Source organism: Balaenoptera physalus, assembly GCF_965194825.1.
Source record: "Balaenoptera physalus genome assembly, contig: HAP1_SCAFFOLD_1345, whole genome shotgun sequence".
NCBI classification, from domain to species: domain Eukaryota; kingdom Metazoa; phylum Chordata; class Mammalia; order Artiodactyla; family Balaenopteridae; genus Balaenoptera; species Balaenoptera physalus.
In genome coordinates this window covers 146,774-170,509 of record NW_028125451.1, presented here as the reverse complement: position 1 = coordinate 170,509, position 23,736 = coordinate 146,774, and the positions used below count along the sequence as shown (strand labels likewise).

The window sequence follows — 23,736 nt, the reverse complement described above, 5'->3', positions numbered from 1 at the left end:
TTCCTTCTTAGTCTGTTAATGTAAGGATTTGCTACCATCAGCTTTGTTTTGCCCTGCTCTGAGCAGATTTCCCTCTGTGCTGTTTCTGCTTTAATTTAAAATCTTTGGCTCCCATCAACATTCCATGGCAAACTGCCTCTTTCTTGAGAGCTCCTCTATGCTTTCCCTCTTCATTCTTATATTTTTTTCCCATCTCTTGGTTCCTGTTGGCCTGTGCTAATGAAAACAATCCTAAACTTGCTTACGTTTGACTCTGTGCCTCCCTATATAGCCCAGTACTCTCCATCCTCTCTCCCTATTCTCTCTTTTCAACTAGTCGAAATACTAGTGGAGGGAGACCATTGGAGATGAAACATCTTGGTATATATCGCTAGTTTTCTGTGTCACCTGGCTTTTCTATGTTTCTGTTGAAACACTCTTTTGAGAAGTCTCTGATTTCATTTTCTACATGGGTACCCTTTAAGGCTCAATATTGGAAAAGAAGGGGATCAGAGTGATCAACCCAATGTGGTATCCTAACGTAACAGATAAGGAAAGCAGCAGGCTTTGTGAGGCAGTCAGTGATTTGTCCAAAGTCACACAGACAGTAAACGTCAAAGTCAAAACTGAAATTAGGTCTCCAGACTTGTAGTTCAATACTTTCCCTCATTATTCCACGCTATTTTGAATCTCCTCCTCAATTTAGGGGCACAAGAAATCGAACGCAAAACTTTCCAAAGTTTCTTTTCTTACCTGACATGGTCAGAGAAGAGGAGACATCAACTGCAGGTACAAGGGATGAGGAGACAACACTAGAGGATGTCTGAGTGGCTGCAGCTGAACGGCGCACGTGTCCAGTACAAAGGTCACTGGTTACTGGTCCAAACGGCTCCACGGAAACCCCAAGACCTCTACCAAGTGGTAGTAGGTTTGGTAGGAGAGTGATGTCACAAAGCAGGCAGTTGAAAGGTATGAGCTAGCCAATAGGGAGGTCCGATCCCCAACAGGAGGGCGGGCTTGGGTGAAGAGAGCGTAGGAGAGCTAAAACAACCCCTCAATTTCTGAGCTCTGGGGAGGAAATCCTAGAAGACAGATTTACCTCCCCCAGGCTCTTCCATTAGGGAAATCATTGCAACATTTCTTACAGACGTTCATTAATATAATTAACTAACAGTTACTTATATTCTACAGAGTATTCTATTTTATGTATCATATACTTAGAGCTATATAGATCTTATTTAACTAGTATCCTTAGGAAGGAAAGAGCCATGTAGTTTGAACTATTACAGTTGTAACTTGGTTAAAGAGCAGGGTGAAGTTTGTTGAGTGTACCCTGTGGAGAATGTTGTGGTCCAAGGCTCTTCTCTTTTAGTTTCTTCTCCTTGACTCCTACCTTCCTTGGGCTGGGCTAGGCTGGGGGCCAGGTTGGACTTGCGACTTAACATTTCTCTTCCGCTTTCTTTTTTTTTTTTTTTCTTCCATTATGGGCATTGCTTCTAGGACAAGCCTTGGTCTTGCATTGGATGTTCCTTCCTGTCAACTTCCAGCAGCAGGAGTCTTCTTTTCAGTGCTTGATGCTTCACGAAATAGACTCTGCCCATTGGCAGCAAATACCAGAGAGCCAGGAGACAGAGCTGGTTGCAGACCTTTCCTCTTCCAGCCTTTGGTTGCAATTGTTTTGCCCATGATTTGCTAGCTCTAGTTCCTTGGGCCACACAGGTATCCTGCCATCCAGCTCTTTTTATATGTGAGAGACATTCTGAACACTGTCCCTCTTTCTTTGCACAGAAGTATATACAGTGTGGCAGTTACCGTAATCTCCTCCCCCTTGCAAACAGCCCCTCTAGAATCTCGGACCTCTAGGACTCTCTGTCTTGCATGCTTGGGTGCAAGGCCAAGCACAATGAAGAGGAGAATAATTAGAGAAAGAGGAGGACATTGGTGGAGAACTGGGAGCAGGTAAGGTGAAAGGGCACCGGAGAAAAGAGATGCATGTAGGTTTTTTGGTTTCTGTGGGAAACAAGTTGACACACTTGGGCCTCATTTTGTATTAACAGAACAGAGAGTTGTAGATATAAGTAGCTAGATCGTGCAGCAACTGCCATGAAGTCTGTACACTGAAGAGAACAGTCTCACATCTAGTTTTCATTTTGTTTTATGTCATATTACCTTATTTATAGCATTCACTGGTATGTTTGTAGAACGCAGATGTTTTCAAATGCTCTGGTTTTGTCTACATGGTTATTTCCTTGTCCTATTTGTAAGGAATCCAACATTGTAAGACATATTGCATGTTTTTCTCTTGACGATTGTTTACCTTGAAGCGTCATGAACTAACTTGAGCTGTTGGATTTTGTGGAGAAACTTTAAAAAGGGTCTGTGAAAAAGGCATTGTGGTGAGTCGCATTATGCACCCGAGCGTAAGGAGCAGATATCTGCCACCAGCCCAGCTTGGCCTGGATTGCCTCTGTGTTAGTTCCCCTGGTTAGTGCTTTTCTCCCTAACCACTCTTGTGACTGTGATAATGTGAGTTAAGGGCTGAGTTGCTAGTGATTTATGTGTGAGGTAGGCTGGTTTGAGGGAGGAAATCTATGGACCTAGTCATTTTCCTTGGTGGTAAGCTTTCAGGGGTGCAAAGATCGATCTTCCTGGGGACTTCTCTGGTACCAGGAAGATATCGCATAGATGGGACCTCCAAAGACACACATTTAATTTTTAGGCCTGTTGTTCCTATTATGAGATGTGAGTTTCTTCACTGATGGGGATGCTGCTTATCTGAGAAGAAACTGTGAAAGGTGGTGTAGTATAGAGGTGTGGCTTAAGCTTTTAAGTTTTCTTCAAGGTTTTTCCCCTAAGCTTCATACTTCAGACGGCCTACTTACATGAGACTAGTATGTGATGTCAGGCTAACAACTTCCTAAATACCTGCAAGCCAGATCAGTGTCTCTTTTCTCTATATTCCCATGGAAATCAAGGGTCCCGCCGAATTTTCCATCGAAACAGTTGATTTGTGCTGTCTCTAGGAATTCTACAGGGCGTACCGTTGCTTCCTAACCGGTGTCATTTGGGAGATCCCCCTCTGTACGTTCAAATGATTAATTTTGAGACTCTGCTCATGTGTGCAGTAAACCCTTTAATTCCCTAAGACCTTCCTTTCCTCCATCTCATACCCCATTAAGCCCGCCTCAGTTTATCTCCTGAATTTCTTTGGAATCTGTCAGCTCTCCCTCAACATCCTAATACTGAACTTGCCTGTCTGTTGCGATTAGGTCCTAACTAGTGTCCATATATCTTGTTTCCCTCCAATCCATTCTTCACACAAGAAACCTTCAAAGCAAGTTGGAACATTGCTCATAAACATCGCTCACAAACATTGTTTTGAGAATAGAAAACACACTGGTGGCCTTTAAGACTCTGCGTGCTCTAGAATCCTCTCTGCTTCTCTAGCCCCATCTTGTGCCACGTTTGCCCTCACTTTCTATGCTTCAGATACACTGAATTAACCTTAGTTCTCACTCATCTGACAGAAGTCAGTTGAGAAATTATTTTTCACTGTGATTCCTAGCATTAAGGAATTTGATGATCAGGTTTTGTATGAGGACTAAAACTAAACTGGGAAGTGGAAGAATTGCGTTTCAACTGTTTCAGTCAACACGCATGTATTAATGATACCTAAGTATTGAACACCGGGCTAGGTTTCATGAGGGATACAGAAGTTCTGGCCATCTCTGGTTTTGGGTATCCCTTATTTGTTGAGACCTTTGCGTTGTTTGGTTGCCTTTTGTCTGTTTTCCAGATGGGAAAACAGGAACAAGGGAAGTATAGGTTATTACTAGGTGGGGTTGAACAAGTGGAGCAGCAAACTGCAAAGCAGAAAGAAGAGGGACGTACTATAGAGGGATGTGATTTCCATTTTCAAGGCGCCTGCGTCCTGTGCAGGGAGACAGCCTAACATAAAATGTGCCTAACAAAAGATCTATTGACTTCTTACTAAAAATCTCCAGTTCATATAACCCAGGGGTTTATACCTTCTCCTTTAAAAGTTCTATTCCTGGGACTTCCCTGGTGGTCCAGTGGTGAAGACTCTGCGCTTCCAATGCAGCAGGCGTGGGTTCAATCCCTGGTTGGGGAGCTAAGATCCCACATGCTGCGCAGCCAAAGAAATTTTTTTCAAAAGTTATACTCCTGTGTTGTTGAATTTAGTGGTTTAGATTTTGTTTGAATGTTAAGAAGATTTCAGTTTATTTACCAGGAACAAACAAAACATAATGTAAAAATAGTTTCCCAGAAACGATTTCCATCGTTCTCTTCTTCCCTTTCTCCCGCAGACTGACTGGTGTTTCATCTTGACAAGTTCTCTGAAGTTCTCTGTCATTCCATAGGAAAGCGGTCTGGCTTGGAGGTTGCAATCCCAGGGAATTTTTCATCAGCGGGGAAGTCTCCATCACTACAGAGGAATCAAGGTTGAAGTCAGTCCCGGGTAAGTGAGATGCTCCCCCTAAACACCAACACAGCAGTCGTGTACCTTTCAAGGGGTTCAGGGGCAAGATGGGCAAGGCATTTCTACTAACTCTTCTTAAGGATCATGGACAGTGTGCCCTATGCTACGAGGTAAGCGGTGACTGTTGTAATTCTTACTGGTGATCATTTCATGTCACTGATCCTTGGCTCTCTTTGTATCTCATAGGACTGTTGTAAGTCCAATACAAAATGAGTCTTCTTTTTAAAAAACTGAAATGTTTTACAAAGCCTAGCATTCTCATAGAGAGTCCTTTGAATTCTCCCCACTTTCCCGAGAGGCTAAGAACACTTCACACCATGAACTAGGAGAGGGGGTAGAGCCCTTTCTGATGAAATATAGAAACAAAGACAGAGTCTTAGCCTGCTTGCTCTCTGGACAGGATCTCGGACCACAAGGTCTTAAATCCTGGTATAAATGACGGAAGTGAGGATAGTTCAACTGGCACTCTCATAACAAGAGTTCTGAAACACCTTCCAAAGAGACTGTAGCAGTAGACGAGGGAAGGGAGTGCTACAGTGTGGTAGTACAGGGGGAATGCTCGGCTACAGCAGTGAAAAATGTGGTACCTATTGGTGTGCTCTTGGGGTTCTTGTACATGTAGCATAGATGACCTTTACAGTGTCCCTCCCACCTTCCCACCTGCATTAGGTGTTCTGTTTTTTTGTTTGTTTTTTTTTTAATTTACGTTTATTGATTGATTGATTGATTGAACTTATTTATTCTACGTATTTATTTTTTTGGCTGCACTGGGTCCTCATTGGTGTGCACGGGCTTTCTCTAGTTGCGGCTAGCGGGGTCTACTCTTGGTTGCGGTGTGCGGGCTTCTCATCGCGGTGGCCTCTCTTGTTGCGGAGCATGGGCTGTAGGCGCGTGGGCTTCGGTAGTTGCGGCTCACGGGCTCTGGAATGCTGGCTCAGTCCTTGTGGCACATGCGCTTAGTTGCTGCACGGCATGTGGGATCTTCGCAGACCGGGGCTCGAAGCCGTGTCCCCTGCATTGGCAGGCGCCACCAGGGAAGCCCTAGCTGTTCTTACATAGAGTCTAAAAACAGAGAGCACTGAGAGAAGGTAGTGGTTATTAAAGGCTCAGGATCTAAATTCTACCTGTCTCTACACCCCTTCCCAGCTGTCGATTTGACCCCGTTTGTGAATGCCGACCTCATTCTTCAACTTGCTCTGCCGTTTGTATACTCACCTTGAAAACTTGTTTCTGTGATGCGTTGAGCAGACACAGGGTGGCAGATTGCAGAGGTGGAAGCTGGTGGTCGGATATTTGCGGGCTGAATCTCCTTCAGTCCCATTCCCATTTCTGGTTGCGCAGAGGCCCTACTTCCTGTGTATGACGCGGAGCCATAGGATTGCGGGCAGGAGCCAAGTTCTCCATACAGTGAAGACCCCAGTGTGCCTTGGTTATAGTAATATACCTGGCTTCCTTCCTGGTAGGGAAGTGACAGGCGGCTATGCCCCTGATTTGTTCGTGGGCCTCCTGATACAGCAGTTCCCTTGGCTCTGGCCCTGTCGTCAGCTGCCCCTAGGAGGACTCTGAGCCCTAGCCACTTCTCTGGTAGATTTGCCTATTCCCCCACTATAATCACACCTGAATAAGGCAACTCAAACCTTTCAGAGATGTGTCGTGAACCTCTTGTTTTCTGAAATACCTATCTGGTGGTTGTGAGACTTAAGGCCAACCTCCCCGAGAGACTTTGTTTCTATTTCTCCTAGTAAACCTAGACTCATCTCCTGTCACCTTCAACTCTACTCCAATTGTGTTCTTTCAACCCAGACCCCTGACCCTGCTTTTTACTTCTGCCATTTCATCCTCACTCCTGCTTCCTTTCCTAAATCCATAGGTCTCTTTTGGCCTTCCTAGCCCTGGGCCAAGTTCCTTCCTCTTTCCTCAGTTTTTACCCCTTTCCTTCATTCTCCCATCCAACTTTCAGGCCTTCCTTTCTCACGCCCCAGTTAGCAGCATCTCAAAATTCGAAAGGTTTATTACTCATCTATTAATTCTATTCCATTTACTTATTCGGTTCTATACCTATCTTACCTATGTATGGAAGAACCGCTGGTAGCCAAGGTGGCAGCAAGAATCCTAGCAGCTGTCACCTGACGTATCCGTAGTAGTCAGCAATTTCCATTTCTTTGTCCCTCTGGGTGAAAAATTGCAGCTTCCCCGAAGAGGTGTATCTGGCAGCATTCTCCCGTTGTTGTTGAGCCCGCCTCTTCATGGCCTCTCGCTCTGGCCTCTGCTCTTGTTCGATGGGCTTTGACATGACTGGCTCAGGCACGTTGGGTTCCCTCCATGGAACTCGTTGCTTGCTGAAGTCTTGGAGTAGAAGTTGGGTTTGGAGCTTGGGTGGGGACTGGCGCTTAGTCACAGCAGGGGGAACAGGCTCGCGCTGGAGAGAAGCGCCAGATGAAGTTTTGTAGGGTGCAGGCCTAGGAGCAGCAGGCTGAGGGACACGAGGCTGGGTATGGTTGGTCCAAGCCGGTTGGGTTGGGTTGGCCACAGTTGGCTGAGCTGGTTTGGCGGGACCTGGCAAAGAGGCAGGAGCTGGCTGGGATGAATTGACTGCAGCAGGTTGAGCTGAGTCAGTAGAACCAGGCTGGGCACGGTAAGCCACAGCAGGCCGATGTGAGGCCAGAGACTGTGGCCTCCGAGGAGCGGGTCGAGCTTGAGGCTTGTCCCAGGCAGAAAAAGGCAGAGGTATCAACTTGACCTTCCCAGGAGGAGGCCGCTCACACTGGGATGGAGATGGACACTCTGTTTCAGCACTGCTGTCTGGTTTCTGGGCTTGGACTTGCGTTTTCTCAGGCCTCTTACCCTCACGTGGGGTATGCCGCCGTGGCTGGATCGCTGGGGGTGGCTGGGGGTCTTTGGGGTTGCTTGAATTTCCCAAGAGCCGACAGGAAGAGAGCCCAGTTTTCGTCTCATTCTTCTTCCCCAGCGCATGAAGAACCTTCACAGACTCCAGCATGCACACGCCAAGGGAGGTTCGAGGCTTTTGAAAGCTCTCTTGGCGAAGCTCAGTTTGGTGTTCCTTTCGCTTCGTGTTGGGGATTGCTGGCTTGTCTTCTGCCTTGACTTTGTTCCCTGACTGCTTGTTCTCTTCAGCCTTGTTTCTTCCTCTGGTCCTTTTGGTCTTTTCCTGCCCATGGCTCTCAGTTTTGCTGATCTTTCCGGATGCAGCTTTCTGAGGTTTGCCTTGAGAGTGCTTGGCCGTGTTCGCAGGAGCCCTGTCACTGACTGCAGCAGTGCATATAACCGCTTCTCCCCCTAACAGGCACTCTGGATCCTTTGGCTGGATTTTGGCCTTGGGAGCACCACCGATAGGCTCAGAGGCTTTCTGTTTGTTCTTCCTGGGTTGATCAGAGGGAACCTTTACGACACTTGGCTTTTCCTGCACCTGATTCACCTTAATGGCTCTGGTGTCTTCAGCTTTGATCACGTTGGGACCTTGGGATCGATCAAGATCTTTCCAAGAATTAAAGAGCTGGGGAAGGTGAATATCCTCCGCCAGTGTAGTAATGTCTGCAAGACCACTGCTAGGTTCAGTCCCATTTTCAAGTGTCCCTAGGTCCTGACGACTCAGGCTGTTCTCTCCCAGATCAGCATTTTCAGAACCAGGCTGCTCCTCTTGGCTGAGGGGATCGGTGCAGGCCAGCGGCTGGGGAATATCAGGGATTCCTAAAGGGAGTAGTGGAGGATCTTGGTTTTCTATTGGGATCTGGTAGGCCTCCAGAGGCTTTGACAGCTTGGTTTTGATATCCTCCACGTTCTTACTCTCTGTTTGTCCCTGGCTTGGAGCTGGAGGCAGGGCCAGGAGACGCCTGGCACTCTGGACTGGAGCTGTCACTGAAATGTCCCCAAGTTCAGATGGTGGGTTACTCTCAAGTATGTGACTGTTTCTGCTACTGCAGGACTTGGGGAGTTCTTGAGTTTGTGTCACACAAAACGTCTGGCTTGGAGGTTGCAATCCCAGGGAATTTTTCATCACCAGGGAAGTCTCCATCACTACAAAGGGATCAAGGGAGAAGTCAGTCCCTGGTAAATGAGATGCTCCCCCTAAACACCAACACAGCAGTCATGTACCTTTCAAGGGGTTCAGGGGCAAGATGGGCAAGGCATTTCTACTAACTCTTCTTAAGGATCATGGACAGTGCCCTATGCTACGAGGTAAGCGGTGACTGTTGTAATGCTTAACTGGTGATCATTTCATGTCACTGATCCTTGGCTCTCTTTGTATCTCATAGGACTGTTGTAAGTCCAATACAAAATGAGTCTTCTTTTTAAACAACTGAAATGTTTTACAAAGCCTAGCATTCTCATATAGAGTCCTTTCAATTCTCCCCACTTTCCCGAGAGGCTAAGAACACTTCACACCATGAACTAGGAGAGGGGGTAGAGCCCTTTCTGATGAAATATAGAAACAAAGACAGAGTCTTAGCCTGCTTGCTCTCTGGACAGGATCTCGGACCACAAGGTCTTAAATCCTGGTATAAATGACGGAAGTGAGGACACTTCAACTGGCACTCTCATAACAAGAGTTCTGAGACACCTTCCAAAGAGACTGTAGCAGTAGACGAGGGAAGGGAGTGCTACAGTGTGGTAGTACAGGGGGAATGCTCGGCTACAGCAGTGAAAAATGTGGTACCTATTGGTGTGCTCTCGGGGTTCTTGTACATGTAGCATAGATGACCTTTACAGTGTCCCTGCCACCTTCCCACCTGCATTAGGTGTTCTTTTTGTTTTTTTGTTTTTTTGTTTTTTTTAAATTTACGTTTATTTATTGATTGATTGTTTGAACTTATTTATTCTACGTATTTATTTTTTTGGCTGCACAGGGTCTTCATTGCTGTGCACGGGCTTTCTCTAGTTGCGGCTAGCGGGGTCTACTCTTGGTTGCGGTGTGCGGGCTTCTCTTGTTGCGGAGCATGCGCTCTAGGCGCGTGGGCTTCGGTAGTTGCGGCTCACGGGCTCTAGAATGCAGGCTCAGTCGTTGTGGCACATGGGCTTAGTTGCTCCACGGCATGTGGGATCTTCCCAGACCAGGGCTCGAACCCGTGTCCCCCGCATTGCATTGGCAGGCGGATTCTTAACCACGGCGCCACCAGGGAAGCCCTAGGTGTTCTTACATAGAGTCTAAAAACAGAGGGCACTGAGCGAAGGTAGTGGTTACTAAAGGCTCAGGATCTAAATTCTACCTGTCTCTACACCCCTTCCCAGCTGTCGATTTGACCCCATTTGTGAATGCCGACCTCATTCTTCAACTTTCTCTGCCGTTTGTATACTCACCTTGAAAACTTGTTTCTGTGATGCGTTGAGCAGACACAGGGTGGCAGATTGCAGAGGTGGAAGCTGGTGGTCGGATATTTGTGGGCTGAATCTCCTTCAGTCCCATTCCCATTTCTGGTTGCGCAGAGGCCCTACTTCCTGTGTATGACGCGGAGCCATAGGATTGCGGGCAGGAGCCAAGTTCTCCATACAGTGAAGACCCCAGTGTGCCTTGGTTATAGTAATATACCTGGCTTCCTTCCTGGTAGGGAAGTGACAGGCGGCTATGCCCCTGATTTGGAATCTGAGATGGTGCTCCCTGAGCAAGCCTGGCAGAAAGTGATGGATATAGAGGGACCATGTTATTGGCGTCTGAAGTTTTATCATACTGGGCTGCCATAAACATGGAGGAAGCAGCTGGGTGCCGGTCAGTGAGTGCCAGAGTAAAGTCTCCGAGTGAAGAGGAATTCTTTTCAGTGCTTCCTGTGATGTCCCACTCAAGAACACCTGGATAGGAAGGAGCTGAAGTGGAGATCTGGCTGTGGTCAGTAACTCCAGATAACATAGTCGTGCTGGAATGTTGGTAAAGGTAGGCACTACCCATGAGTGTCTGGAAAGAGGTACCGGTAGCCGATGCCGAACTGACGGCAGGGGCAGAGACTCTGGAGAAGTTGCAGACACTTCGTGTTAGGGAAGTTGCATTGCTCACCACAGGAAGACAATGCTGCAGAGAATTTAGAGTTCCAAGTAGAGATGGATTTTGGAAATTTTCTGTAAGAACAAGAGGGTCATGAAAAACTCAGGGAGGTTGAGAAATTCTCACTACGTTTGAGGAACAGCATTATCTTAAGGTTCTTGCTCTCAGGACACCTCTACCATCGACCCTTCCTGAGAAACCCAAAATCAGACAGTTAATGATGGCTGTAAGGACTGAGCAGTTTTCCACTCTTCTGTATTAACTGCCTGTGCTCCCATCTTGGGCACAGATGGGCAGAAGAGCCAAGTGGTATGGTTCAGACATTGTTCTCTAGGCTGGAAGCAACCTTCTCCCTGCCCTGTCTTTCCCTTCAGCCTGCACTCGTATTGACTTCTATGCTATTTCCTAGACTGGAAGCATTTTAGAACTAGGAGGCCCTTAGAGAACTTTCTCTTTTTTCAGTCTCATTTCACGAGTAAGGAAACTGAGGCTCAGAGAGGTCGGGTTGACTTGTTCAAGTTCTCTCATTATGTTAGTGTCATTACCAGGTTTCAGAACCTAAGTATCCTGACTTCCTTGCCAGGACTCCACTCTGAGCATGATAGTGCCAGAAAGCAGGAGAAATAGAACTTATAATATAAGCATTTTTTTTGTCCATTAGAAAACAGTACGGCCATTACCATTGTCATCTTCAGTGTCTCCCTTTGCTTGTGCAGTTCCCACGCTATTACCTAGAGTTGACGTATAGCTCAGTCCAACTGGTGAACTGAAAGAGTCATTTTTGCCCTCTTCAAGCCTGGTTTCTCATCCTACCTCAAAATGATTACCCGAAAGTGGATTTCTTAAGTGCTTTTGGAAAGAGAAAAGTTATCTGATTACTTCAGATTACTCATCTATAAAGTGGTTATAACACCACCACCAATAATAATAGCAGTAATAATTAATAGATGAATAAGCTGATCTATTGCGTATGATTTATATGGAGGAAGATACAATAAGTTCTAGAAAGACAAAGAAAAATCATGAAAAACATGTTACGTAACGAAAAAGAAATCCATAGATATTAATGAAAACTGGGGTATGTGGGCAAGTATCAAAGCCTAATGAATTTACTAACAAATGACATTCTGTACCATACATGCAATATTATGAAAGTGAATTTTGCCCACTCTATTTTAGTGAATACTATTAACCAAAAAACACGATGGAGGTGATAGAGGTGAATGAATTCCTAGCCAATGCATACAGACAGAGACGATAAATCAGTAAAAAATGCACAACAAGCAACAGAATGCAACAAATGTGAATGTATAGGTAGCCACAACATATATAGACAAGTATTTCAATGAAAACCGGTACAAAGCAGACAGCAAAATAGTAAGTGTAAAAGAGTTTCATTATTGTGCTCATTCATATTTTTACCCAGCAAGTAACAGGTATTAAGCCTAGGAGAAATATATCTGTCCATGAATATAACTCATATAATAAGCAGAAAGGAAGCTTAAAAAGTATCAAGAAGGTTTTTGTATTTATCCTAGAACTTAGAATCATCTTCCACATCCAAGAAGATGACATCCCAAGACCTCAAAAAACCATCATCCCTAGAATCCAATTAAAAAAGATTTTCAAATGTAAGAAAATCCAAAGGACTCCACAACATTGTTTTAGATAAACGTGGATGTTTGTGTTTTCTTTTTTTCTTTTGCCGCGCCGCGTGGCCCTGGCCGTGAAAGCACCGAGTCCTAAGCGCTGGACCGCCAGGGAATTCCCTAAATGGGGAATTAGAGATGTGGGGCTTGACTTTTTCTTTTTCTTCTCCGGTAGCTAAGATCTACAAGCGAACGATGGCTGTTGATCAATGTGCTCTCTGTGTTAGGAAGGAAATAACTGTAAAAATTGAAAAGCAACCTTGCCTTAGAAGCTACATATCACACAAAGGAAATAGTCCTTCTGATTCAATGTAGAAGATATCATTTAAAATGTTTAATTGGTCAAATGTCTACCTAGTTTAAAAATTAGAAAGAATAGAACACTGAAAAGCAGCCCCCTAGATAACCACTTTGGTTTCTGGTTTCTAGGAAGCATCATTTCTAAAACATACTTCTAAAATGTTTCTATTCCAAACTGTCAAGTGCCAGCTGTATTCAGAGAGGCAATAAAAGAAAGAAAACGGAGTATGACTTTTCTGATAGGCTGCCCTTCCTGGTGATCCCCTGTTCTGGCCTTACTTTCCTTCTTAGTCTGTTAATGTAAGGATTTGCTACCATCAGCTTTGTTTTGCCCTGCTCTGAGCAGATTTCCCTCTGTGCTGTTTCTGCTTTAATTTAAAATCTTTGGCTCCCATCAACATTCCATGGCAAACTGCCTCTTTCTTGAGAGCTCCTCTATGCTTTCCCTCTTCATTCTTATATTTTTTTCCCATCTCTTGGTTCCTGTTGGCCTGTGCTAATGAAAACAATCCTAAACTTGCTTACGTTTGACTCTGTGCCTCCCTATATAGCCCAGTACTCTCCATCCTCTCTCCCTATTCTCTCTTTTCAACTAGTCGAAATACTAGTGGAGGGAGACCATTGGAGATGAAACATCTTGGTATATATCGCTAGTTTTCTGTGTCACCTGGCTTTTCTATGTTTCTGTTGAAACACTCTTTTGAGAAGTCTCTGATTTCATTTTCTACATGGGTACCCTTTAAGGCTCAATATTGGAAAAGAAGGGGATCAGAGTGATCAACCCAATGTGGTATCCTAACGTAACAGATAAGGAAAGCAGCAGGCTTTGTGAGGCAGTCAGTGATTTGTCCAAAGTCACACAGACAGTAAACGTCAAAGTCAAAACTGAAATTAGGTCTCCAGACTTGTAGTTCAATACTTTCCCTCATTATTCCACGCTATTTTGAATCTCCTCCTCAATTTAGGGGCACAAGAAATCGAACGCAAAACTTTCCAAAGTTTCTTTTCTTACCTGACATGGTCAGAGAAGAGGAGACATCAACTGCAGGTACAAGGGATGAGGAGACAACACTAGAGGATGTCTGAGTGGCTGCAGCTGAACGGCGCACGTGTCCAGTACAAAGGTCACTGGTTACTGGTCCAAACGGCTCCACGGAAACCCCAAGACCTCTACCAAGTGGTAGTAGGTTTGGTAGGAGAGTGATGTCACAAAGCAGGCAGTTGAAAGGTATGAGCTAGCCAATAGGGAGGTCCGATCCCCAACAGGAGGGCGGGCTTGGGTGAAGAGAGCGTAGGAGAGCTAAAACAACCCCTCAATTTCTGAGCTCTGGGGAGGAAATCCTAGAAGACAGATTTACCTCCCCCAGGCTCTTCCATTAGGGAAATCATTGCAACATTTCTTACAGACGTTCATTAATATAATTAACTAACAGTTACTTATATTCTACAGAGTATTCTATTTTATGTATCATATACTTAGAGCTATATAGATCTTATTTAACTAGTATCCTTAGGAAGGAAAGAGCCATGTAGTTTGAACTATTACAGTTGTAACTTGGTTAAAGAGCAGGGTGAAGTTTGTTGAGTGTACCCTGTGGAGAATGTTGTGGTCCAAGGCTCTTCTCTTTTAGTTTCTTCTCCTTGACTCCTACCTTCCTTGGGCTGGGCTAGGCTGGGGGCCAGGTTGGACTTGCGACTTAACATTTCTCTTCCGCTTTCTTTTTTTTTTTTTTTTTTCTTCCATTATGGGCATTGCTTCTAGGACAAGCCTTGATCTTGCATTGGATGTTCCTTTCTGTCAACTTCCAGCAGCAGGAGTCTTCTTTTCAGTGCTTGATGCTTCACGAAATAGACTCTGCCCATTGGCAGCAAATACCAGAGAGCTAGGAGACAGAGCTGGTTGCAGACCTTTCCTCTTCCAGCCTTTGGTTGCAGTTGTTTTGCCCATGATTTGCTAGCTCTAGTTCCTTGGGCCACACAGGTATCCTGCCATCCAGCTCTTTTTATATGTGAGAGACATTCTGAACACTGTCCCTCTTTCTTTGCACAGAAGTATATACAGTGTGGCAGTTACCGTAATCTCCTCCCCCTTGCAAACAGCCCCTCTAGAATCTCGGACCTCTAGGACTCTCTGTCTTGCATGCTTGGGTGCAAGGCCAAGCACAATGAAGAGGAGAATAATTAGAGAAAGAGGAGGACATTGGTGGAGAACTGGGAGCAGGTAAGGTGAAAGGGCACCGGAGAAAAGAGATGCATGTAGGTTTTTTGGTTTCTGTGGGAAACAAGTTGACACACTTGGGCCTCATTTTGTATTAACAGAACAGAGAGTTGTAGATATAAGTAGCTAGATCGTGCAGCAACTGCCATGAAGTCTGTACACTGAAGAGAACAGTCTCACATCTAGTTTTCATTTTGTTTTATGTCATATTACCTTATTTATAGCATTCACTGGTATGTTTGTAGAACGCAGATGTTTTCAAATGCTCTGGTTTTGTCTACATGGTTATTTCCTTGTCCTATTTGTAAGGAATCCAACATTGTAAGACATATTGCATGTTTTTCTCTTGACGATTGTTTACCTTGAAGCGTCATGAGCTAACTTGAGCTGTTGGATTTTGTGGAGAAACTTTAAAAAGGGTCTGTGAAAAAGGCATTGTGGTGAGTCGCATTATGCACCCGAGCGTAAGGAGCAGATATCTGCCACCAGCCCAGCTTGGCCTGGATTGCCTCTGTGTTAGTTCCCCTGGTTAGTGCTTTTCTCCCTAACCACTCTTGTGACTGTGATAATGTGAGTTAAGGGCTGAGTTGCTAGTGATTTATGTGTGAGGTAGGCTGGTTTGAGGGAGGAAATCTATGGACCTAGTCATTTTCCTTGGTGGTAAGCTTTCAGGGGTGCAAAGATCGATCTTCCTGGGGACTTTTCTGGTACCAGGAAGATATCGCATAGATGGGACCTCCAAAGACACACATTTAATTTTTAGGCCTGTTGTTCCTATTATGGGATGTGAGTTTCTTCACTGATGGGGATGCTGCTTATCTGAGAAGAAACTGTGAAAGGTGGTGTAGTATAGAGGTGTGGCTTAAGCTTTTAAGTTTTCTTCAAGGTTTTTCCCCTAAGCTTCATACTTCAGACGGCCTACTTACATGAGACTAGTATGTGATGTCAGGCTAACAACTTCCTAAATACCTGCAAGCCAGATCAGTGTCTCTTTTCTCTATATTCCCATGGAAATCAAGGGTCCCGCCGAATTTTCCATCGAAACAGTTGATTTGTGCTGTCTCTAGGAATTCTACAGGGCGTACCGTTGCTTCCTAACCGGTGTCATTTGGGAGATCCACCTCTGTACGTTCAAATGATTAATTTTGAGACTCTGCTCATGTGTGCAGTAAACCCTTTAATTCCCTAAGACCTTCCTTTCCTCCATCTCATACCCCATTAAGCCCGCCTCAGTTTATCTCCTGAATTTCTTTGGAATCTGTCAGCTCTCCCTCAACATCCTAATACTGAACTTGCCTGTCTGTTGCGATTAGGTCCTAACTAGTGTCCATATATCTTGTTTCCCTCCAATCCATTCTTCACACAAGAAAGCTTCAAAGCAAGTTGGAACATTGCTCATAAACATCGCTCACAAACATTGTTTTGAGAATAGAAAACACACTGGTGGCCTTTAAGACTCTGCGTGCTCTAGAATCCTCTCTGCTTCTCTAGCCCCATCTTGTGCCACGTTTGCCCTCACTTTCTATGCTTCAGATACACTGAATTAACCTTAGTTCTCACTCATCTGACAGAAGTCAGTTGAGAAATTATTTTTCACTGTGATTCCTAGCATTAAGGAATTTGATGATCAGGTTTTGTATGAGGACTAAAACTAAACTGGGAAGTGGAAGAATTGCGTTTCAACTGTTTCAGTCAACACGCATGTATTAATGATACCTAAGTATTGAACACCGGGCTAGGTTTCATGAGGGATACAGAAGTTCTGGCCATCTCTGGTTTTGGGTATCCCTTATTTGTTGAGACCTTTGCGTTGTTTGGTTGCCTTTTGTCTGTTTTCCAGATGGGAAAACAGGAACAAGGGAAGTATAGGTTATTACTAGGTGGGGTTGAACAAGTGGAGCAGCAAACTGCAAAGCAGAAAGAAGAGGGACGTACTATAGAGGGATGTGATTTCCATTTTCAAGGCGCCTGCGTCCTGTGCAGGGAGACAGCCTAACATAAAATGTGCCTAACAAAAGATCTATTGACTTCTTACTAAAAATCTCCAGTTCATATAACCCAGGGGTTTATACCTTCTCCTTTAAAAGTTCTATTCCTGGGACTTCCCTGGTGGTCCAGTGGTGAAGACTCTGCGCTTCCAATGCAGCAGGCGTGGGTTCAATCCCTGGTTGGGGAGCTAAGATCCCACATGCTGCGCAGCCAAAGAAATTTTTTTCAAAAGTTATACTCCTGTGTTGTTGAATTTAGTGGTTTAGATTTTGTTTGAATGTTAAGAAGATTTCAGTTTATTTACCAGGAACAAACAAAACATAATGTAAAAATAGTTTCCCAGAAACGATTTCCATCGTTCTCTTCTTCCCTTTCTCCCGCAGACTGACTGGTGTTTCATCTTGACAAGTTCTCTGAAGTTCTCTGTCATTCCATAGGAAAGCGGTCTGGCTTGGAGGTTGCAATCCCAGGGAATTTTTCATCAGCGGGGAAGTCTCCATCACTACAGAGGAATCAAGGTTGAAGTCAGTCCCGGGTAAGTGAGATGCTCCCCCTAAACACCAACACAGCAGTCGTGTACCTTTCAAGGGGTTCAGGGGCAAGATGGGCAAGGCATTTCTACTAACTCTTCTTAAGGATCATGGACAGTGTGCCCTATGCTACGAGGTAAGCGGTGACTGTTGTAATTCTTACTGGTGATCATTTCATGTCACTGATCCTTGGCTCTCTTTGTATCTCATAGGACTGTTGTTAAGTCCAATACAAAATGAGTCTTCTTTTTAAAAAACTGAAATGTTTTACAAAGCCTAGCATTCTCATAGAGAGTCCTTTGAATTCTCCCCACTTTCCCGAGAGGCTAAGAACACTTCACACCATGAACTAGGAGAGGGGGTAGAGCCCTTTCTGATGAAATATAGAAACAAAGACAGAGTCTTAGCCTGCTTGCTCTCTGGACAGGATCTCGGACCACAAGGTCTTAAATCCTGGTATAAATGACGGAAGTGAGGACACTTCAACTGGCACTCTCATAACAAGAGTGCTGAAACACCTTCCAAAGAGACTGTAGCAGTAGACGAGGGAAGGGAGTGCTACAGTGTGGTAGTACAGGGGGAATGCTCGGCTACAGCAGTGAAAAATGTGGTACCTATTGGTGTGCTCTCGGGGTTCTTGTACATGTAGCATAGATGACCTTTACAGTGTCCCTCCCACCTTCCCACCTGCATTAGGTGTTCTGTTTTTTTGTTTGTTTGTTTGTTTTTAATTTACGTTTATTGATTGATTGATTGATTGAACTTATTTATTCTACGTATTTATTTTTTTGGCTGCACTGGGTCCTCATTGCTGTGCACGGGCTTTCTCTAGTTGCGGCTAGCGGGGTCTACTCTTGGTTGCGGTGTGCGGGCTTCTCATCGCGGTGGCCTCTCTTGTTGCGGAGCATGGGCTGTAGGCGCGTGGGCTTCGGTAGTTGCGGCTCACGGGCTCTGGAATGCAGGCTCAGTCGTTGTGGCACATGCGCTTAGTTGCAGCACGGCATGTGGGATCTTCGCAGACCGGGGCTCGAAGCCGTGTCCCCTGCATTGGCAGGCGCCACCAGGGAAGCCCTAGCTGTTCTTACATAGAGTCTAAAAACAGAGAGCACTGAGAGAAGGTAGTGGTTATTAAAGGCTCAGGATCTAAATTCTACCTGTCTCTACACCCCTTCCCAGCTGTCGATTTGACCCCGTTTGTGAATGCCGACCTCATTCTTCAACTTGCTCTGCCGTTTGTATACTCACCTTGAAAACTTGTTTCTGTGATGCGTTGAGCAGACACAGGGTGGCAGATTGCAGAGGTGGAAGCTGGTGGTCGGATATTTGTGGGCTGAATCTCCTTCAGTCCCATTCCCATTTCTGGTTGCGCAGAGGCCCTACTTCCTGTGTATGACGCGGAGCCATAGGATTGCGGGCAGGAGCCAAGTTCTCCATACAGTGAAGACCCCAGTGTGCCTTGGTTATAGTAATATACCTGGCTTCCTTCCTGGTAGGGAAGTGACAGGCGGCTATGCCCCTGATTTGTTCGTGGGCCTCCTGATGCAGCAGTTCCCTTGGCTCTGCCCCTGTCGTCAGCTGCCCCTAGGAGGACTCTGAGCCCTAGCCACTTCTCTGGTAGATTTGCCTATTCCCCCACTATAATCACACCTGAATAAGGCAACTCAAACCTTTCAGAGATGTGTCGTGAACCTCTTGTTTTCTGAAATACCTATCTGGTGGTTGTGAGACTTAAGGCCAACCTCCCCGAGAGACTTTGTTTCTATTTCTCCTAGTAAACCTAGACTCATCTCCTGTCACCTTCAACTCTACTCCAATTGTGTTCTTTCAACCCAGACCCCTGACCCTGCTTTTTACTTCTGCCATTTCATCCTCACTCCTGCTTCCTTTCCTAAATCCATACGTCTCTTTTGGCCTTCCTAGCCCTGGGCCAAGTTCCTTCCTCTTTCCTCAGTTTTTACCCCTTTCCTTCATTCTCCCATCCAACTTTCAGGCCTGCCTTTCTCACGCCCCAGTTAGCAGCATCTCAAAATTCGAAAGGTTTATTACTCATCTATTAATTCTATTCCATTTACTTATTCGGTTCTATACCTATCTTACCTATGTATGGAAGAACCGCTGGTAGCCAAGGTGGCAGCAAGAATCCTAGCAGCTGTCACCTGACGTATCCGTAGTAGTCAGCAATTTCCATTTCTTTGTCCCTCTGGGTGAAAAATTGCAGCTTCCCCGAAGAGGTGTATCTGGCAGCATTCTCCCGTTGTTGTTGAGCCCGCCTCTTCATGGCCTCTCGCTCTGGCCTCTGCTCTTGTTCGATGGGCTTTGACATGACTGGCTCAGGCACGTTGGGTTCCCTCCATGGAACTCGTTGCTTGCTGAAGTCTTGGAGTAGAAGTTGGGTTTGGAGCTTGGGTGGGGACTGGCGCTTAGTCACAGCAGGGGGAACAGGCTCGCGCTGGAGAGAAGCGCCAGATGAAGTTTTGTAGGGTGCAGGCCTAGGAGCAGCAGGCTGAGGGACACGAGGCTGGGTATGGTTGGTCCAAGCCGGTTGGGTTGGGTTGGCCACAGTTGGCTGAGCTGGTTTGGCGGGACCTGGCAAAGAGGCAGGAGCTGGCTGGGATGAATTGACTGCAGCAGGTTGAGCTGAGTCAGTAGAACCAGGCTGGGCACGGTAAGCCACAGCAGGCCGATGTGAGGCCAGAGACTGTGGCCTCCGAGGAGCGGGTCGAGCTTGAGGCTTGTCCCAGGCAGAAAAAGGCAGAGGTATCAACTTGACCTTCCCAGGAGGAGGCCGCTCACACTGGGATGGAGATGGACACTCTGTTTCAGCACTGCTGTCTGGTTTCTGGGCTTGGACTTGCGTTTTCTCAGGCCTCTTACCCTCACGTGGGGTATGCCGCCGTGGCTGGATCGCTGGGGGTGGCTGGGGGTCTTTGGGGTTGCTTGAATTTCCCAAGAGCCGACAGGAAGAGAGCCCAGTTTTCGTCTCATTCTTCTTCCCCAGCGCATGAAGAACCTTCACAGACTCCAGCATGCGCACGCCAAGGGAGGTTCGAGGCTTTTGAAAGCTCTCTTGGCGAAGCTCAGTTTGGTGTTCCTTTCGCTTCGTGTTGGGGATTGCTGGCTTGTCTTCTGCCTTGACTTTGTTCCCTGACTGCTTGTTCTCTTCAGCCTTGTTTCTTCCTCTGGTCCTTTTGGTCTTTTCCTGCCCATGGCTCTCAGTTTTGCTGATCTTTCCGGATGCAGCTTTCTGAGGTTTGCCTTGAGAGTGCTTGGCCGTGTTCGCAGGAGCCCTGTCACTGACTGCAGCAGTGCATATAACCGCTTCTCCCCCTAACAGGCACTCTGGATCCTTTGGCTGGATTTTGGCCTTGGGAGCACCACCGATAGGCTCAGAGGCTTTCTGTTTGTTCTTCCTGGGTTGATCAGAGGGAACCTTTACGACACTTGGCTTTTCCTGCACCTGATTCACCTTAATGGCTCTGGTGTCTTCAGCTTTGATCACGTTGGGACCTTGGGATCGATCAAGATCTTTCCAAGAATTAAAGAGCTGGGGAAGGTGAATATCCTCCGCCAGTGTAGTAATGTCTGCAAGACCACTGCTAGGTTCAGTCCCATTTTCAAGTGTCCCTAGGTCCTGACGACTCAGGCTGTTCTCTCCCAGATCAGCATTTTCAGAACCAGGCTGCTCCTCTTGGCTGAGGGGATCGGTGCAGGCCAGCGGCTGGGGAATATCAGGGATTCCCAAAGGGAGTAGTGGAGGATCTTGGTTTTCTATTGGGATCTGGTAGGCCTCCAGAGGCTTTGACAGCTTGGTTTTGATATCCTCCACGTTCTTACTCTCTGTTTGTCCCTGGCTTGGAGCTGGAGGCAGGGCCAGGAGACGCCTGGCACTCTGGACTGGAGCTGTCACTGAAATGTCCCCAAGTTCAGATGGTGGGTTACTCTCAAGTATGTGACTGTTTCTGCTACTGCAGGACTTGGGGAGTTCTTGAGTTTGTGTCACACAAAACGTCTGGCTTGGAGGTTGCAATCCCAGGGAATTTTTCATCACCAGGGAAGTCTCCATCACTACAAAGGGATCAAGGGAGAAGTCAGTCCCTGGTAAATGAGATGCTCCCCCTAAACACCAACACAGCAGTCATGTACCTTTCAAGGGGTTCAGGGGCAAGATGGGCAAGGCATTTCTACTAACTCTTCTTAAGGATCATGGACAGTGCCCTATGCTACGAGGTAAGCGGTGACTGTTGTAATGCTTAACTGGTGATCATTTCATGTCACTGATCCTTGGCTCTCTTTGTATCTCATAGGACTGTTGTAAGTCCAATACAAAATGAGTCTTCTTTTTAAACAACTGAAATGTTTTACAAAGCCTAGCATTCTCATATAGAGTCCTTTCAATTCTCCCCACTTTCCCGAGAGGCTAAGAACACTTCACACCATGAACTAGGAGAGGGGGTAGAGCCCTTTCTGATGAAATACAGAAACAAAGACAGAGTCTTAGCCTGCTTGCTCTCTGGACAGGATCTCGGACCACAAGGTCTTAAATCCTGGTATAAATGACGGAAGTGAGGACACTTCAACTGGCACTCTCATAACAAGAGTTCTGAGACACCTTCCAAAGAGACTGTAGCAGTAGACGAGGGAAGGGAGTGCTACAGTGTGGTAGTACAGGGGGAATGCTCGGCTACAGCAGTGAAAAATGTGGTACCTATTGGTGTGCTCTCGGGGTTCTTGTACATGTAGCATAGATGACCTTTACAGTGTCCCTGCCACCTTCCCACCTGCATTAGGTGTTCTTTTTGTTTTTTTGTTTTTTTGTTTTTTTTTAATTTACGTTTATTTATTGATTGATTGTTTGAACTTATTTATTCTACGTATTTATTTTTTTGGCTGCACAGGGTCTTCATTGCTGTGCACGGGCTTTCTCTAGTTGCGGCTAGCGGGGTCTACTCTTGGTTGCGCTGTGCGGGCTTCTCTTGTTGCGGAGCATGCGCTCTAGGCGCGTGGGCTTCGGTAGTTGCGGCTCACGGGCTCTAGAATGCAGGCTCAGTCGTTGTGGCACATGGGCTTAGTTGCTCCACGGCATGTGGGATCTTCCCAGACCAGGGCTCGAACCCGTGTCCCCCGCATTGCATTGGCAGGCGGATTCTTAACCACGGCGCCACCAGGGAAGCCCTAGGTGTTCTTACATAGAGTCTAAAAACAGAGGGCACTGAGCGAAGGTAGTGGTTACTAAAGGCTCAGGATCTAAATTCTACCTGTCTCTACACCCCTTCCCAGCTGTCGATTTGACCCCATTTGTGAATGCCGACCTCATTCTTCAGCTTTCTCTGCCGTTTGTATACTCACCTTGAAAACTTGTTTCTGTGATGCGTTGAGCAGACACAGGGTGGCAGATTGCAGAGGTGGAAGCTGGTGGTCGGATATTTGTGGGCTGAATCTCCTTCAGTCCCATTCCCATTTCTGGTTGCGCAGAGGCCCTACTTCCTGTGTATGACGCGGAGCCATAGGATTGCGGGCAGGAGCCAAGTTCTCCATACAGTGAAGACCCCAGTGTGCCTTGGTTATAGTAATATACCTGGCTTCCTTCCTGGTAGGGAAGTGACAGGCGGCTATGCCCCTGATTTGGAATCTGAGATGGTGCTCCCTGAGCAAGCCTGGCAGAAAGTGATGGATATAGAGGGACCATGTTATTGGCGTCTGAAGTTTTATCATACTGGGCTGCCATAAACATGGAGGAAGCAGCTGGGTGCCGGTCAGTGAGTGCCAGAGTAAAGTCTCCGAGTGAAGAGGAATTCTTTTCAGTGCTTCCTGTGATGTCCCACTCAAGAACACCTGGATAGGAAGGAGCTGAAGTGGAGATCTGGCTGTGGTCAGTAACTCCAGATAACATAGTCGTGCTGGAATGTTGGTAAAGGTAGGCACTACCCATGAGTGTCTGGAAAGAGGTACCGGTAGCCGATGCCGAACTGACGGCAGGGGCAGAGACTCTGGAGAAGTTGCAGACACTTCGTGTTAGGGAAGTTGCATTGCTCACCACAGGAAGAGAATGCTGCAGAGAATTTAGAGTTCCAAGTAGAGATGGATTTTGGAAATTTTCTGTAAGAACAAGAGGGTCATGAAAAACTCAGGGAGGTTGAGAAATTCTCACTACGTTTGAGGAACAGCATTATCTTAAGGTTCTTGCTCTCAGGACACCTCTACTATCGACCCTTCCTGAGAAACCCAAAATCAGACAGTTAATGATGGCTGTAAGGACTGAGCAGTTTTCCACTCTTCTGTATTAACTGCCTGTGCTCCCATCTTGGGCACAGATGGGCAGAAGAGCCAAGTGGTATGGTTCAGACATTGTTCTCTAGGCTGGAAGCAACCTTCTCCCTGCCCTGTCTTTCCCTTCAGCCTGCACTCGTATTGACTTCTATGCTATTTCCTAGACTGGAAGCATTTTAGAACTAGGAGGCCCTTAGAGAACTTTCTCTTTTTTCAGTCTCATTTCACGAGTAAGGAAACTGAGGCTCAGAGAGGTCGGGTTGACTTGTTCAGGTTCTCTCATTATGTTAGTGTCATTACCAGGTTTCAGA

General features: G+C 46.2%; 1 protein-coding gene across 1 annotated transcript in view; it reads right to left on the bottom strand.

The window, feature by feature from the left end:
• Positions 1-6,602: 6,602 nt before the first annotated feature.
• The window catches only part of LOC309653872 (uncharacterized protein), a gene marked incomplete at both ends in the record, with an annotated part of 146,680 nt that continues 129,546 nt past the window's right edge, over positions 6,603-23,736 (bottom strand). Inside the window, 3 exons of the mRNA XM_082478646.1 lie at positions 6,603-8,515; positions 9,797-10,546; positions 13,434-13,549. Of these exons, the coding sequence (XP_082334772.1) occupies positions 6,603-8,515; positions 9,797-10,546; positions 13,434-13,549 (2,779 nt within the window). The remainder of the gene's footprint in view (positions 8,516-9,796; positions 10,547-13,433; positions 13,550-23,736) is intronic.